This window comes from Phyllostomus hastatus, unplaced genomic scaffold (genome assembly GCF_019186645.2).
Source record: "Phyllostomus hastatus isolate PE091 unplaced genomic scaffold, TTU_PhHast_1.1 phas_scaffold_142, whole genome shotgun sequence".
Taxonomy (NCBI): domain Eukaryota; kingdom Metazoa; phylum Chordata; class Mammalia; order Chiroptera; family Phyllostomidae; genus Phyllostomus; species Phyllostomus hastatus.
Genome location: NW_025334010.1, coordinates 1,117,989 through 1,136,389, shown reverse-complemented (window position 1 = coordinate 1,136,389; position 18,401 = coordinate 1,117,989). Strand labels below are relative to the sequence as shown.

General features: G+C 43.8%; 1 protein-coding gene and 1 pseudogene across 1 annotated transcript; both read right to left on the bottom strand.

Moving 5' to 3' along the window:
- Nucleotides 1–1,858: 1,858 nt before the first annotated feature.
- On the bottom strand, nt 1,859–2,788 carry LOC123830958 (olfactory receptor 2A2-like). Its single transcript, XM_045857578.1, has one exon. It carries the CDS (start codon nt 2,786–2,788, stop codon nt 1,859–1,861), a length of 930 nt encoding a protein of 309 aa, XP_045713534.1.
- An 11,003-nt stretch (nt 2,789–13,791) lies between these two features.
- LOC123830957 lies at nt 13,792–14,747 on the bottom strand (annotated as a pseudogene).
- Nucleotides 14,748–18,401: the final 3,654 nt, after the last annotated feature.

The window sequence follows — 18,401 nt, the reverse complement described above, 5'->3', positions numbered from 1 at the left end:
CTGAATGGGAGAAGATATTCATCAATGATATATCTGATAAGGTGTTAACAATGTCCAAAACCTATAAAGAACTCAGACAACTCAACACCAATAGACAAGCAATCCAGCTAAAAAATGGGCAAAGGACCTGAGTAGACACTTCTCTAAGAGGACTGACAGATGGCCAACAGACATAAGAAAAGATGCTCAATGTCACTAACCATTAGAGAGATGCAAATGAAAACCACAAGGTAGATCACCTCACACCTGTCAGAATGGCTGTCATCAATAAATCCACAAGCAACAAGTGCTGGCGAGGATGTGGAGAAAAGGAACCCTCCTGCACTGTTGGTGGGAATGCAGACTGGGAATGCAGCCACTGTGGAAAACAGTATGGAGTTTCCTCAAAAAATTAAAAGTGGAACTGCCTTATGACCTAGCCAACTCACTTCTGGGAATATATCCAAGGAAGCCTACAACAATAATTTGAGAGAATATAGGGTCGTGCACAAATAGTATTACAAAATTTTTATTACAAAAGCTCTTATTACAAAATCATAAGCATGTAATTCTGTAACATAACAATATCACACTCAAGCACACCACATGACAATTTAGGTGAAATGTTCACATTAAAACTATAGATTATTACACCCATATTACACCCTCGCAACCACACTCAAGCAGGTGTTACCTTTGCCGGACCCTGCACATGCACCCCTATGTTCATTACAGTGTTGTTTACAGTAGGCAAAAACTGGAAGCAGCCCAAGTGTCCATCAGTAGATGAGACGATAAAAAAGCTGTGGAACATTTACACCATGGAATACTACACTGCCACAGAAAAGGAAATCTTACCCTTTGGGACAGCATGAATGGACCTGGAGAGCATTATGCTAAGGGAAGTAAGCCAGTCAGAGAAAGACAAGTACCACTGGATCTCATCTACATGTGGAATCTAATGAACACAATCAGCTAACACACACAATAGAAACACACTCATAGATACAGAGAACAGATGACAGCTGTCAGAGGGAGGGGGTGGGGGCTGGGTGAAAAGGTGAAGGGATTAACTTCCCCAGCATCCTCTCCCACCACATCCCTTCCCCCTTGCCTACTCAGCTCTGTCCCAGTTGTCTTGTGCTGCTTGCTGCCACCTCAAGCCACCTTCAGCTGAGGGGTTCAGACACTGAGAAAATATGGTGGGAAAAATTTCAAGAACTTCAACAGGGGATTTAATCTTGCTGTGTTAGAAATTTTCACAACCCAGGAATAAATGTAAAGTTTGAGTAGTGCTCAAAACGTTTACCTCTAGAACCACTTAAACATTTACTGATACATTTCCTTCATTTGACTTTTAAGACATTTTAGAATTTTTTACATAGTTTCTTGTTGTACTACACATTTCCCTAACTTTTCCCCTTTGCTACTAAATTATTTCACTAAGGAATTTAGAGTTTCTTTAAACTTTCATTTCATTCACCACACAACTGGTGAGGCACATTCATATAACTCTGCAGTAAATTCTGTAGTAAAATTTCAGTCCACTTTGGAGGTTGTCTCATAGGGCATTACTTTTACTGTGCTGATTCCAGCTACCACAAGCTGATAAGAAGTTAAATATCTAAGCCGGAGAGGTGTGTTGATATAATTTTCTCACATTTAATTTCTTCTCCATATAATATTCCTGGCTTGAGAAAATGAGAATTCACTAATTTTTTAAAAGAAAGACTAAAAATTCTAATAATTTAGTTGTCCCATTTCAACTTTAAAAGCTATGCTGTTCCATGGAAGTTTACCCTATTTTCAGAGCTAGAATTTGAACAATTACTATTTGTATATGAAACTTCTAATTGGGAAAACTTTCTGAGTTTTCCCTTCACCTGGCCCTCACCTGCAGGGCCCTACACAAGGCGTCCTTCACCTGGGCGTTCCTCAGGCTGTAGATGAGGGGGTTCAGCATCGGGTTAAAGAGACTGTGAAACAAGGACAGTATTTTCTCCTTCTCCTCTCGTTGACTGGAGTCAGGGACCATATAAACCACCATGGCTATGCCAAAGAAGAGCCCGACCACACAGAGGTGGGAGGAGCAGGTGGAGAAGGCCTTCCTGCGGCCCTCCCCAGACTGGATCTTCAGGATGGCCCAGAGGATGTGTATGTAGGAGACCAGCATTAAGCAGAGGGGCCCGACTAAGACCAAGACAGCAGCAGCGAAGATGACCACTTTGTTGAGCCAGGTGTCAGCACAGGCCAGCTTGAGGACAGACAGGATCTCACAGAACAGGTGGTTTACTTCCCGGGGCCCGCAGAACGGCAGCCTTAGAAGGAGAATCGCATGTATCAGAGCCAGGACAAACCCGAATGACCAGGAAGTGGTGGCCAGGACCGTGCACACACTCCAGCTCATGATGACCGTGTACTGGAGGGGGTGGCAGATGGCCACGTACCGATCATAGGACATCGCCACCAAAATCAGGCACTCTGTAGCAGCAAGACCCAAATACAAAAATGTCTGCATGATGCATGGGACAAAGGAGATGGCTCTATTCTGGGTCACTAAGTTTGCCAGCATCTTGGGGACATTGTTGGAAGCATAGGACATGTCAATGACAGCCAGGTGGGAGAGGAAGAAGTACATGGGGGTGTGCAATCTCTGGTCCAGACAGATGAGTGCAAAGATCATGCCGTTTGCCAGCAGACTGCAGGTGTAGAGCAGGGAGAAGACCCAGAAGAGGAGCAGTTCCGTCTCTGCACTGAGCTGGAATCCCAGCAGCACGAACTCTGTGACCCATGACCGGTTTCCCCCCATCCCTTAAAGAGAGCTGGTCAAGAACTGAAGTGTGATAAAGGGCAGGGCTGGGCAAGCAATAAAAAGTGGAGTTAATCTCAACATGAGCTCAGAGAATGGTTGCATCCTTGTCACTGTTTGAAAGCTTCCCCTACTCCCCCAAACTGGTTACCTGTTTTTAACTTTAATATGAAATAAATTTAAACTTATAGAAAACAGTCAAGAATTATGCCAAGAACTCCAATATAACCCTATGCCCAGATTTAACAAATTTGAGTATTTATTTCATATTTGCCTTATAATTCATTTTCTCTATATTATTATGAGTATTCCTTTTTCTGAAGCACTTGAGATTAAAGTATAAATAAACATGATACCCATTTCCCCCTAAATTCCTCTTTTTTCCAACAAAGACAATCATATTCAGTAATCTAACCACAATTATCAAAATCAGGCAATTTAATATTGATGTGATTCTTTCACCTATAATTTTCTCTCTCTACTCCCCTCACCTGGGACCCAATCCAAAATGACATGTGATATTTAATGTCATTCATCTTTAGTCTCCTTTCATCTGAAATAGCTACCCCGTCTGCCTTTGCCATCATGACCACTGAACTTTGGAAGATTATAGAGAAGTTCTTCACTACCATGTTCTCCAAATGGGACTGCATGCAGCTCCTCATTTTTTGTTCAGATTATTCCCTTTCTGCAGGGAAATTAAGTATCCTCCATTGGCTTCACTGGGTAGGCGCATGAGGTTCACTGTTCTGTCACTGGTGACACTCACTCAGATCACCGGGTGAACATGGTGCCTCCATTATGAAATCATTACCTTTTTCCCTAGTGTAATTTCTGGAGCATCCATTAAAGTTACTATATAATATTCTGTTCCTCATAGAGCTTCTCAGCACTAATTTCAGAGCCTGTTGATTATCTTGCCTGATGAGTAGTGATTATTGCAAAACATGGTGTTCTTACTCCATCACTGCTGTTACCTTTATTGGTTGCCAATTTCTTCATAAGGAAAGGCTCTATCATCTACTTACCTATCTATCAATCATCTATATATCTTTATAGGTCTGCATCTATCATCTGTCAGTATGGACTCATGAATTTTGTAATCAAGGGAGTATAATTATTTCTTCTCTTTATTTATTCATTCTTAATTATTCTAGATATAAACCCACCAAGCTTTGCCCTTTTGTGTTTTGACACATCTCCATAATTTTTGAGCACTTCCTTACTTCTGATCGCTGTTTCACACTTTTCTTATACATTCCCCACTTCAGCCAGGGACACAGACTCTTCTCCAAAAGGGTCTGATTACTTGAGGGAAGAATCATATTCATAAACCAGAATCTTAATCTCAATAATTTACACTTTTATCATGACTTTTGTCACATTTCTGATGTCCTCTTTTAAAACAGCAAGCATAAAATGTGGCAAGGAATACAAATTGTTCCGGGGATAATACATTCTCATGTTTCTGAAAATTGAAAACAGCTTAATTGACTTCCTCTTATGGAGTCAAATTATTCACTAAATTAACATTAGCATTGAAGGAAATGGTCTTGATATTATTTAGTAGTTTATTTTTAGGCAAAATATATATTTGTAAGTAACACCTTGTTAATTACCAAGTTTATATTATTGTTTTATTCCTACTTAGAAAATCACAAAATCAAACATTTTAAAGATTAGAGTTTAAGAATTGGGCCATTGTGTGAATACAGTGGTTCTTACCTTGTATGAGCATCTGACATCAAGTCTCAAAACTCCCTTAGAAAAACATGATAAAACTCTATTTAAGACTAAAGAGGCAATACCCTGAAAAACAAATAAGCATCATTAATAATGTGTACATACAATTATACCATCTTACTGTACATTTTCATATGGATCATGAATTTATTTATATATATCAACCAATGTTGCTAGTTTACCTATGTCTTTCATTTATAAACATATCAGAAACTATTTCCCATGTCAAAATATTTCTATGGAACATGCTGTGAACAGCTGCATACTATTTCCTTGAGTATAAGTATTTTCTTTGTTATCTCATTAGGTTTGTGCAATATAATGCTTCAGTGAGTACATTTTTCACTCATGAGTCCTTCTAGGGAATTCTGAGACGTGACAGTGCTCAGTGAAATCAGTCACACAGTTTATGTATCTGTTCATGCATTGTTCTGTCTCTAGGCATCTAAAGATCAAACAACAAAATGCCAGTGGCAGGGAGACAGCTCTGTCAGAAACAGCCGAGGGGGAAGGCTGTCTAACTCCACAGTCCTGACGCCCTTCCTCCTGAATTCACCCGGTTCACTTCTGTTGAACAGTTACAGCAGTTATATCCTCACTATAAGAGTGTGGGGAAACTTCAGGACATGTCAAAGATAAAGAGATTCATATCAAATGTCACTTATTTAAGCTGAGATTCCCTTTCACCAAATAATTAACTTTTTATCCTTATATGTCTTACATATCTTTATGTCTCATAACAATTAGTATACTTCTAGATGAAATAGGCACTCAGGAAATGTTTGTTAAATAGATTATTCTTATTTTTAGTTTAAAAATGTGTATGTTAAACATCTTCTGTTTGCCAGGGTCTATTAAGTAAGACACAGTTTCTATTTTATTAGAAAAGTACACAGTTAGAATTGGATCCCTGGAAGACACAGACGAAATCCTAGCTTTTCACTCTCAAGAATATGAGTACATTTGGGAAAGTTCTATGTAAATGTAAGTTAACTGTGTGATATTAATTTTTCCTACAATTAAAGAATACTGCTATGTTATATAAAGTAAGAGAGCCACATCAGTATTGCCAAATTCTACTTAAACAGAGTTGGACACAATAAGTAATGTTTGAAACACATTTAATCTCTGAACATGAAGAATAATAATTTTGTTGAATGTAACTCAATCTATCAGTAGTCAGTAGGAACATCTGTTTAGTAACTTTTTAGTTTATTATTTTTGTATCTCTGTAAATAGATTATTTTATTTTAGATCTATTTATCATTTTATTTTTATTTTTATTACCACTGTTATCATTTGGCTATTAAAAAGTAAGCAACATGAAAGTAAAAGGGAAGACACATTAAATCCCTTAAGCAGACACATACTGGAGCAGAGAAGAAAATATCACGGTGAGAATGAAACACTAGGAGCACACAGACAGAGGTTCGCCCAAAGGGCGGCACCAGCAGCTCTTCCCCTGGGCGGTCCTGGGACTCGGAGTTTCTTCAGCTCTGGAGCTGTACCCACTTCCCCAGCTGGGGCCGGGAGTCTCGCACTCATTCTGTCCTGCTGGATGATGGGAGAGAGAATTCTCCATCACATACTGTGATTTCCAGTCTGACAGCCATCACCATGAGCTGATCACCTGGGAAGGTCAGGAAAAGAAGTAACTGTATGGTAAACTTACATCTTACCTGATTTCAGCAAAGAAATGATTTACTGTCACGCTTCCTGGGAGACTCTCTTCCACGGAGAGAACTTTCCTGGACATCAGTCTCACTGTCCAGGCTAGGTAACACGGACCGTCTGGAATCTGGCTCCTCAGTGCCTTGCTCAGAGCCACTGCCTGGCTATAAAGCCCTGGCTGAGACCGCATGCTGGCTGTGACCACCTCTGCACAAGCACATCGGGAGACAAGTGTGAGAGACACTGAGGGGGCCCAGGGCCCTGCCACAGCACAGGCGGCAGACAGTCCCCAAGGTGGGGAAGGAAGAAATCGAGGCGCTGGTTCCACCGACCTGCAGTGCCCCGTGGGAGTCAGGAGGACAGAGCAGCAGCAATGCCAGTCCCGTGCACACAGCCACGGGGGTGTCTGCTGCTCTCCTGTCTGGCCCCAACTCCCCACACTGAACTCGACCTCCCAGCACAAATCAGTCTCTTCTGCAAGGGATTTTCTTATGACCACCTACTCTGACCTGGGATAAACCCCACAAAGAGCAGAGATGCACCTGTGAGCAGGGGCAGCCCCTCTGCAGCTTCTGCAGGTGGAGACCCAGACACCAGAGGGGCCGCAGGCCTTCCAGTAGGTCCTTCAGAGAACCCCAGGGGTTTGTACTGAGAGTTCAGATTCCCATGAGGATCATAAGGTATTCTGCCTAGTTATCTTCTCCCCACAGGAAAAGAAAACACTCTCTGGATTCCCTCTCTGGGTGAGAGTGAAGACCGGGTCTGAAAGTCCCCGGAGGAAGGGCGCTGGGGACCAGGCAGGGTTGACATCATCACTGTGCTGCTTCTGCATGACCTTGCAGCCATCTCAGGGGCTTTAACCCTGAGATGGACACCACAAGTGACGGTAGCCACACTCTTGAAATGATGAACATTATGAACTTGTGCTCCTGTACATCATGTAGAGGGTGGGATTCTGTGGAAACCGTTAGGTCATCCCTGAGAGAGAACAGGCCCTCCAGGCCAGGAGGTGCTGCCCTCTGCACTCACGGTTCATAGGTCCAAATGAGGAAGGATTATAACATCCATGAGCAACAATTACTGAGTCCTTCTTATGTTTCAGAAAATGTGCCAAATACCCATATCGACCACACAGTTCAACGTGATCATAGTTTTCCCTTACAGATGTGGAGCCCAAGTCTGAGTGCACGGCCATGAGTCCTCTGAGTGTGGCCCGGGGCCCACAGGGCATCTCTGAGAACCTTTCCAAGGCTCTGCGGGGTCCTATCTGTTTCCACAGTGACACCCAGACACTCTGCCTCCTTCACCCTCACCCTCTCGGGGGTGCACAGTGGGGCCTTTCCGGGGCAACGTGACGTCCGATGCGGCAGCAGAGAGAGCTCAGGAGATGTCAACCTGTTACAGAACAACAATGGGGGCCTGGGACGATATACTATTATTGAAAAAAAGCCCCTAGGTTCGTTATGTCGGCCACCAGAGGAAAGACGTCTCTCAATGCCAGAGATGTGTGAAAAGGAAAGGAAATGCTTATTTAATGCTATACAAACTTAAAGGAGTGACCTAATGTCTTTATCAAAAAATCTTAAAGTCCCCTAAAACACCCACACACAGATGCAGTCCTTCCTTCCTTCCCCCTTTGCCCATTCCAGAGTACCGTATCTCCTAACGCTGCAGGGGTCCCCACTCTGGCAAAGGCACGTGGTCCTCTCTCCCTGGGCCACAGGAGTCCCCACTCTGCCAGCGCCACGTGGTTCTCTCTCTCAGGGCTGCGCATGGTTCTCCCTCCCAAGGCTGCGGGAGTTTCCACTCTGTCAAAGCTATGTGGTTCTCTGTCTAATGGCTGCTGCATCTCGGTTTAAATCCCCACGCCAATCTTCCTTAGCAGCCCCATTTCTGACTCCTCCCACACTCGGCTTCACATGCCAGAACTCATACCCTTCCAGCTTTACTGAGCTGCCATCATGAGTCTGGGCAGGTGTGGCCCCAAGTCCTGGAGCCAATCATCACCAAGCTCCCACGCAAGCGCTGTAGCTCTGGGGACCTGCCCCCAGTCATGTCTTGGTGGGGTAGTTACTTCCATTCCCTGGCTCTGAGCATGGCCACAGCTATTTAACATATCTAAGCGAAGAGCCAAAGGCTATAGAAATGTTCAATGACCACGCCAGAGGTTAGCTGCAAGGCTGTTGCTATGAGAAACAGCTTTCAAAGGCCCTGCTCCATTTGTCCCTTCCCCCAGCCCACACCTGGGGAATGGGGGTGAAGACATCTTAAAATCTCCTGGACACCTTGAGTTCTGGACCCCATTTCAAATGCCTATTTGGGGTCCCCCCTCTTGGCTGCACCCTGTAACAAACCCAGCTGTTCTCTGCTCACCCGGCACTTAGAGGGTTTCCGGAGCTGCACACCACAGCTACTCTTGTCAGTATTTTCATGTTCCACACAAGATAGTTTCCATCAACATACATTCTTTATGTTAACATGGAATGGAAATAGTGGTAAATGAATTAAAAGCACATATTTAATAAACTCTCAGTTTTCATTTCTATGTCACACACACACCAACACACATAAACACTCAAATAAAGTGTCTTCAGGTCCTTAGTGATATTTCAGAGTTCAAGGGCGTCCAGCATGGAGTGACAGACGACCAGTCTGGCAAGGGCCAGACTGGAAGGGAGTGAGTTCCATGGGACATCAACGGTGTTTCAGCTTCCTGTCACTGCAGCAGAGGAACACAAACGTGAGAACGGGCTTCCACCAGCACCGTGTGCGGTAGTGTCTCGTGGTTCCCGTGGGCTGCAGGCCTGGTGGGCTCTGCTGCATCCTCAGCGCAGGACTCACAGGTGGTGACCAGGCTCTGGCCGAGTGTCCGACCCCATCTGGGGCCCTGCCTGTGCTCCCTCCGCCTTCACTTCCCCCTCTGACTTCCTCTCTGCCAGGGGGCGGGGGGACCTCTGCTCTTACGGGGCTCCCCTGACTGGGTCCAGCCCACTGCCAAAGCCTCTTCAGTTTAGGATCAGTTGGTCAGCAAAATCCCTTTCCCAGCAGTCTCCAGGCCAGGGCTGGATTAGGTGACGAGGGGACAGGTGACTTGGGAGGCCTTCCTCAGAATCCCACCTGCCCAACGAGTCCTTTTCTTACCCGCTGTGCCGGGTCCCCACCCCTACATCCTGGGTTGGTCCTTAGGGAGACACCCCCCTCCCACCCTCTTTGTTATCAGCACACCCGCCTCCAGACCTCCCACCCCACACCATCCGGACAATCCTGAGTCCCACCTCCGAAGAACACAATTTCCATTCCTGAGCCTCACTCTCAGGGACAGCATTAGAGTGTTTCAAGAGTCTTTTCATTTTCAGTTCATGTAAACTTACCTGAGTGAACAGTTGGGTGCACAGTCTGCCCACCTGGCCCGTGGACCTTCTACAGCAAAATGCACAGACCCCCTGAGCATTACCCCTAGGGGGCCCTAGGTTTAGGGGGCACGTACACCACAGACACATTCACGGTTTATTTAGCATAAGAAACACGGCCCCAGCGCAGCTGTGCCCCACACCTGGAGGAGCCACTGTGGCCCAGGGGTAACTTGGAGTGACAGCTGCATCCTGTACAAAGCCATGACATACATTTTCATACTTTTGTGCTAATTTGATTGGTACCTGTTCATCATTGAGCTGTGTTATTCCTGCCTTGTAATAACCTGTGCAGAACTCTCAGGCACAGAAATGAGCAGACAGATAAATCACCACCTTCCTCGGGCTGCATTCACCACTGATGCTACATTCTGAGGGGGCTTTAACCTGATCTTCTGATACTTTTGACTGTCCAGATGGGTATTCCAGATGACTGACTTAGGTGAGGTCATTGAATCTTCCTAATCCGCTCATTCTAGGTAACAAGTCGTTTTCCACGGACTGTTCCTCCTCATCAAAGTAAACTCAGCTTCTCTAGTGATCCCACGAGAGCCACCTGTCTCTCCCAAAGCCCTTTCTTCCATTTTGGGGGACAATCCACCACACTCGTTATTTCCATTGAATACCAATGGCATGAGTGCAGTTGCAAGGTATGTTTTGTTACCCCACAAAAAGTGGGTCCCCCACATTAATGCGAGAGAAGTGTTTGTCCCCCCTCAATGTAACTTAGTCTGGGTAGAGGCCATAAGGCCTCCTAGAAACTTCCTCCTGACGTCTGGGGCCCCTTCCCAGGGAATTCATACCTACCAGGTGAAGTCTATGTTTTGTTCCCACAGTGACCCATCGTCTTATTCTGTTCTGTTCAATAGCTCTCCACCCACAACAATAAATACATACCTGTGCCCAGCACCGCAGCTGGTGCCTTTCAGCCATTTAACCAGGGACATTTCTTAGCCTGCGATCATCGAGGTGTACAGGTACACTGTGAACAGCCAGCTGAGAATTGAACAACACACAGTCTGATGGCCACATGGAGAGTGGTTCCTGGAAACCTCTTCCCAAAGGAGAGCCGGTGCAGTAGAAGCAACCTGAAAAATTACATTAAAAGGGGGAAGAGAGGCCAGATGGATTTCAAGTGAGGTTATTAAGTGTGAGATAACTCGGGCTCCGAGTATCAGAGCAGTCCTCAGCTGTGGAAGCCTCTGGCACCACCTGCCCACATGGTCCCCTTCTGTCCACAGTGCAGATTCATCTATTAGAAGCAGTCCAATCTGTTTGGATACACCCCCTTCACAGGTCCCCTGCTCCTGCCTCCTGCTGTCTGTGCCATGTGGCCCTGCATGCCTTCTGTGTCTAGGACCTGTGGACATGATAAACTCGGTTCTTTCCTCAGCCTCTCATGTGTCTCCTCTTGCGGCTGCACTTGACTGAGCATCACAATACTGCCACTCTTGAAATTCTCATTCCTGGTTACAAGTCTGTCTCATCCTTTTATCTCCCACTTGAGTTCAGACAGAATCCCTGTCCATCAGAGCGCTCAGCCGTCTCAGGCGGAGCTGGACTCCCTGCGCCAGCAGACTGAATGCCCTTGTTGTAACGCCCTTCACGGTTGTGCCAAAGTCACTTTTTTTAGTTTTAATATTCTTATATTGTTCACCTTTCCTATATTTTACAAGCAAAACAAGATTTTTATAGAAAAATAAATTTCACCCATCATTACTCACAGAGAGCTAAGGATAATGACTGCATGTATGGTCATTCAGATAGGCATAATGACCAGTTTTAATTCCTTTTTAAAAAAAATTTAGATCCTCACCTGAGGATATGTTCATTGATTTTTGAGAGAGAGGAAGGGGGAGAGAGAGAAACATCCATCGGTTGCCTCATGTACGCACACTGACTGCGGACTGAACCCACAGCCTTTTGGTGTAGGGGACGATGCTCCACCCAACTGAGCCACCCAGTCAGGGCACCGTGTTTATTTTTTTTCATGAGGACAACATGAGGGCACTGAACACAGCTCACAGTGGGTACCAAGAGGTGTCATGGTTCATCATCTTTTTTAAAATTTTTTGCTGCTAATCTTTGAAACACTAGACCAAAAATATTTACTCTCAAAAATGTTAGAATTCTTGTGTGTTATTAACATTTAAATTGATTAGTATTTTACATTTCAGTAAGAATAAACATTACAAAGCATAAACAGTGCAATCATTAGGGATGGACCTTTATCAAATGGAGGTCAATTTAGGAATAAAGATGTTTGCAAATCACAATTAGATGCAAACCCATAGCTATACCTAATATCCTTTTGATATTATTTCTGCTGAGACAGAAATTCCTCCTTCACAGACTTCAGTCCTGTCTTAGTTTTTTCAAGGCCACTTGGCCCAAAGCATTTCACTGGGCTGTCTGAGAAAAATAAAATAATATAAGCAATGATGAGAAGTCAGAAGTGTTCATGACTGTTCCACCCTAACTTCCCATGGTACACCTTTTTAGCTGTGCAATGCTATTGTAGGACGTACTCCACCAAAACAAGGGAGTAAACCAAAAAAGAGGGAGACATGACATGAACGAACTAAGGAGTTTGACACTGGATCTTCAGGATGCCAAAGAGGTTGTGTGTGTAGGAGACCGGCACCAAGCCCAGGGGCCCCACTAAGATCAAACACAGAAGCAACAAAGGTGACAAGCTGGTTGAACCCAGTGGCAGCACCGGCCAACATGAGGACAGACGGGATCTCACAGAAGAGGTGGTCGACTTCACGGGGCCCACGGAAGGGCAGCCTCAGGACAGCAAACACCAGGACAAGGGCCAGGAGGAAGCTGAATGCCCAGGACGTTTAGGAGCAAATCTCATTTTATTTGTCTCATTAAGTCATAGTCCTTGTTCTTTCAAAATGATAAGAGTATGTAGAGTACACTGTTAATAATTACAATGTTGAGCTCTTATTATAATTCGTGAATTCTGCTAAGCATTTTGCACATAGTATTTCCTCTCAACAAACCTTGAGAATTTAAGTAAGCTTTGTAAGAATTACTCAAAGAATTTAAGTATGCTTTGTAAGAAAGAAATCCATACATTTTCTTCTTTAAAAACTCCTCACACACACATAAAACATAATTTTAAAAGTAAATATTTCCCTTTGATGCAGTTTAAGTATTCAGGTTTCATTTAGGATATAATTTAAGGAAAGTTTTGAAAAAGTCTCTATACAATCTTTCCTGCTACGTCTTAACTGTGTTCCCTCACTTCATAATTGTGTTTGATTTCATGTTAGACTAAAATGGTTATTTAACTCACCTCATATCTCTTACTTTAAAGAGAAAATTATTACTGATAATTTATAGCCTTGTATCAGTGGTCAAAGAGTCATCACAGCAATTACACAGTCTGCTCTTATTTGCAAGAATGTTTTAAGTTTTGGTCATCTCCCATAGGAGACAAGTGACCAAAACAATGAGACAAAATGTGTAATTTTTCCAAAGACTCTGAGCTATGTCCATTGTGCCTTCTTCCTCTTGTTTCCACCATCCCAGATTTCTACCAACACTGCAACATCAGAGAAAGACAATGGCAGAGAAAGCTCCAATGTGTCTGTGTGACAGAGACATCCTTCAGGGTTCTCTTCTTATTGTTAGTTCCATCAGACTTACACCCTTAATCCTCTTTCCCTTGTAGTGTTGGCTCATGCTCTTCCGTATGTGAGTTGTTGATGACTCAGAACATATCACTGTCATAGACATATGCAGGAAAACATCCAAATATTTTAAATGTAGACTCATTTTTTGAAGATGACAGTTGTTAAATTTAAAATATTTCAATAATTGCTATGTAATCAGTCTCAACTCCTATATTTTAAATATTCTGCCAATACATTGGTTTCTTCAATAAAATTTTGTATGCAAGTCCTGATTATGGAATATATAAATTTGTTTCCTCTTATCCAGAATATCCCTCATGACCATATTACAAGTGCATGCATGATGCAGACAGCTGGAAGAGGGGCTCATTTCTTGTGGAGCATCCTTGTAGAGAGGGAGAAGAATGGGCTTTCTCAGGAGGTAGTCACAGAGGAAGTTCAAGACATGCAAAGGATGCCTTAGGCATAGAGCATGTCTCTGTAACTTGTGCGCATATTGGGTGAGGTAACTCATTGTGTCTCTTACACTCAGTTATTTGTTATCAGTGAGGCTCTCATGAAGGTCTCCCCTTTCCAGCCTCCTTCTCAGAGCAGCCTTAACTTCTCTGTTCCTCAGACTGTAGATCAGGGGATTCAGCATGGGATTGAAAAGGCTGTGAAACAGGAGGAGGTATTTCTTCTGCTCCTGGGGGTCCCCTTGTTGAGGTCCAACATACATGACAATGGCTGTGCCATAAAAGAGCCCCACCACACAGAGGTGGGAGGAGCAGGTGGAGAAAGCTTTCCAGCGCCCCTCTGCTGACTGGATCTTCAGGACTGCATGTAGAATGTGACCATAGGAGACCACAATTGCAGACACTGGTCCCACCAGCACCAACACTCCCGAAGCCACAATCACAACCTCATTGAGGTGTGTATCTGCACAGGCAAGTTTGAGAATGGCTGTAATTTCACAGAAAAAGTGGTTCACTTTCTGGGGACCACAGAAGGGCAATGGTAAGAGTAACACCATATCTACTAGGGCAAGGAGGACTCCTAAAGTCCAGGAAGCCACTGCCAGGGTGATGCAGACTCTCCAGCTCATGATGGCAGAATACCGAAGGGGCAGGCAGATGGCCACATGCCGATCATAGGACATAGCCACCAGGAGAAGACATTCGGTGAGAGAAAAAGTCAAGAAGAGAAAGGTCTGTGTCAGGCAGCCAGCAAAGGAGATGGGCTGGGCTGGGCTCAGGAGGTTGACCAGCATCTGGGGCACCGTGTTGCAGGCATAGGCTATGTCGACAGTGGCCAGCTGGGAGAGGAAGAAGTACATGGGGGTGTGCAGTTTGGGAGTCCAGTGAGATGAGCCCCAGGATGACCCCCGTTGCCCAGCAGGGTGAAGGCGAACAACAGGAAGAAGAGCCCAAACAGGAGCAGCTGCATCCTTGGGCTGAGCAGGAATCCTAGTAGGAGGAACTCTGTGACAGAAGTCTGGTTGCTCCCCATTTTCCTGGGATGAACAAAGGAGAGAGCTCATCAAGTCTGAATGCCCAAGGGACATGTTTAACATGGTAAACATGTATGTCATCATTTCTTTCCACACAAAACTTCTTCAATGACACTTCTGTCCTGTTCATCAGTTACTAAGACAATACTATACACTGCAAATGACACAGGAGGAATTTTTTCACCCCGATCAATTAAACACCAGTGTTCTATTACACTGTTCAGTAAATCTCACCTTATTTCCAAACTTCCACCACAGTTCCTAACACGTTAACATGCCTACTCCCTCCCTAACAGTGGACACTTTCCTCAGTCAGCACAACTGCTTTGGAGGCTTGCTGGGGTGGAGTCCCAAACCAAAGTGCACAATGGACACTGTGGGTGGGGGCTGTGGGCCTGAGTCTGCACCCACATGTGAGGGTGGGAAGGAGGACCGGGAGCCTGTGGGAGATCCTCCTATCAGGGGATCTCACAGATTTGTGCCTTCATTAGATGACTTATTGGTTAGCTTATAATTTTTACTGGCAGCATCATCTTGAATTAAGTTGAGGGAATGGCAGGCAGACTGCCAGAACTTTAGCTGGATTTAAGGGAGAGAACTTTGTCTTTAGACTTTTGTACCCACAGACATTCACTCTGATCATGCTGTTTCATGGATGGATATCCTCACACTCTTATCCCTACATGAGCATTTATATTCCATTCCTGTATGTGTGGATAAAGTCCATGTTATGTATATAGTTACATACAGACATATATATGCACACACATGCACTTCAATCCTTATGTGTATATATGTGTATATCATGTGAATATCATGTGCATGTAGGTGCATATTATGTGAATATAAACCTTATTATATTCTTATTCCTATATGAATATTTATATTCTATGCCTGTATGTGTGTGGAGAATGTATATGTTATGTATATAGTTCCATAAACACATATATGTACACACATGCACTTGAATCCTTATTATGTGGAAGACTAGTTGCTATTTTCTATATTATTTTCTACTCTACTTCACTAGTAAAATGCTGGTGGAATGATTTCTTGATGGGTCATGGCCTGGGATTTAAAACTAATGATCAATATCCAAAGGTAGAGCTAAAGCTTTAACTATATACTCATCTCCATAAAACCTTTAACATATTTTACAGCTAAACTCTAAGAGGAAACATTATTCATCACGAATCTTTACTTTCTGGGGTTTATCAGTCTTTAGAAAAGGACTTGTCCCAGGGAGGGAACTCCGAGGTTTGACTTGTAACTATTAAACCCCTGCTTCTGTTTCCTTGTCTCTCTGACTCCATGTCCTTCTTCAGTCCAGCATCCATCTGAATTTCACTAAAATAAGAATCTCACAAAAACTCATAATTGCAGTCCTATATCAATTCTCCATTAAATTTCCTCATAAGTTAATATTTGCAAGGTTTGATAAGCAAAAGTGTGAAGGTTTCACCCTGCTTCAAAGGGAGAATCAAGATTCATAGCAGAAACACTGGGAGATGATTTTGTCTTAGTCTAAGAAATAACGTCATAACAATTAGAATCACCTTTGGGAAAGAAACTGGTTGTTTTAGTAGGACTGAGCTTTATATCAGTGAATGTTTCAACTCAGAGATTTGGATGCCCATGTTATGGGAGAAGTGGAGCAAGAAAAATGCTCAGGTCTCTTCTAACTATAGGATTAACTGGACCTAAATGTATGGAAAAGTTTTAGCTGTTTTTGTTTCAGCTTTGTTGCCACTTTGGAGTGAACAAAGACAGCAGTGCTATCTCTAAAATGTCCTATGATGAAGGACACAAAAAAAAGTAAAGCAGAAGGACCAGTGACTGTCACCTCATATTCCTCCTATCTGCTGCATGTAGCTAACACACAAAACAAAAATCCAGAGATATTTACTACACATATTCAGTGTTCATCCACATGTCCTTGCTGAGGACACACAACACAATTCCGATCTGCTGGTTTACAGAACCTACCTGGAGTGACAAGTTTCTTAAAAAGACTCAAAAGATGATAATTCTCACATTCAAATAACTCACCAAGTAGAAATTCACTTTCAAAAATAAAATCTTCAGGACACTCCACTGTAACAAACTCCTATTATGGTCAGTTTGGTCCATTATTTCATGAAAACATGACTGAATTTCATGGGACAATGGAAACACTTTCAAGCAAATCTCTCAAACACCTAATGTATCTTATCATTTAAACAAGGAATTTTACACTAAATGATCAACCTTAGGTGTATCTTAATGAGATGGGGACTTAAATGATCCTATTAGCTAAGTCTATAATTAGCAAACACCTGTCACTGACATGCAATAACAATTCCATTCTGCACTGTGATTTTTCATCACAGCCTGTCTGAAATTGAGTAGTGAACAAAGACTGGACAATATAAGAAACTTACCACAGACTTACAGCTAAAAACGAGAAGACCAGCTGAATGTGACTTGGGTTGAGCAAAAACACACTAATAAAGAGAAAAGTATCTGTGAGTTAGTGTGGAAATTGCCGTCTCATAAGGATCTCTTAGGAGAAAAGGTACACAAACAAGGAGATGATTTATTCTCTGCTCAGCTCCACCACCTCTCAATATACTGCTCAGTGTTAGGTGTAGGGAGGGAGAAGGACCCGCCAGGCACACTGCCATCAGCTCCCGTCCAGGGGAAAGGGGCCCCACAGGGACTCATCTCTGCTGTTCTCCTCAGGGACACTTGTGGCAAGACAGTGGTGCTGATGATTTCTTCACTCACTGTGGGATGTGTGTTCATCTATTTACAAGGTCTAGAATGATTTCTGGGACTCCTTCACAATGACCACACCTTGCATTCACTGTGGCTCAAGAACTCAATTTCCCCACCTACTAACCCTCCAAATAGAGTAGGTGGGACACAGGGCAGCTGGGGCCCATAAGTTTTTCCCAACCTCAGTCTTGGCTGAGTTTTATCTCACACCTGACTGGAAAAGGTATCCAGTGTATTTTTTCTCTTTGAATCAGATGGAATCCAACAGAGAACAGAAACCATGCTGGTGTGGTACGATAGTAGAGAGATTTTCATACAATACAATGGTTACAAGGATACTGGGGAATTGCAACAGTAAACACAGAGCTCTCAGATGAACAAGCAGAATGGTGTGAACCTGCTATTCCTAGGGTTCAAGGGTACAGAGGAGAGGCTGGGTGATTAGAATCCAGAAGGTCAGAGGAGTTGGGGTTCAGACTTAACACTATGAGGAGAAGGGGCACTCCAGGGGCACTGTGGCCCCAGCAGGGAATGACAAGGCTGGCTCTGGAACCCTGAGTAACTAAGGTTGGGCAGGGGGCCTCTGCTGCCACTGCCAAGAGCTGTTGGGTAAGGTGGACAAGAGCAAGGGGCAGACGGGAAGGTGCAAGGTCCTTTTCCTGCTCCACCCTCTGAGAGTTCATTAAGGGACAGACACAAGAATTACTTAAAAACACTAACTGGAAGATGAGGTTTAGCTGTGATGCACAGAGAGGTTTGCTGATTCCTTACCTGGAAGTGAACGTGCTAGCTAGTCACAGGCAGCCCTGTGAGCCACAGGCCTTCCCTCTAGGGTCCAGTCTGCGTCACACTGACAGTGCCCAGGGGCAGAGGAGACATGTGCTGCTTGCTAACAG

Coding starts and splice junctions, on each gene's coding strand:
- LOC123830958 (XM_045857578.1), bottom strand. CDS start 2,788: ATGGGGGGAAACCGGTCATGGGTCACAGAGTTCGTGCTGCTGGGATTC.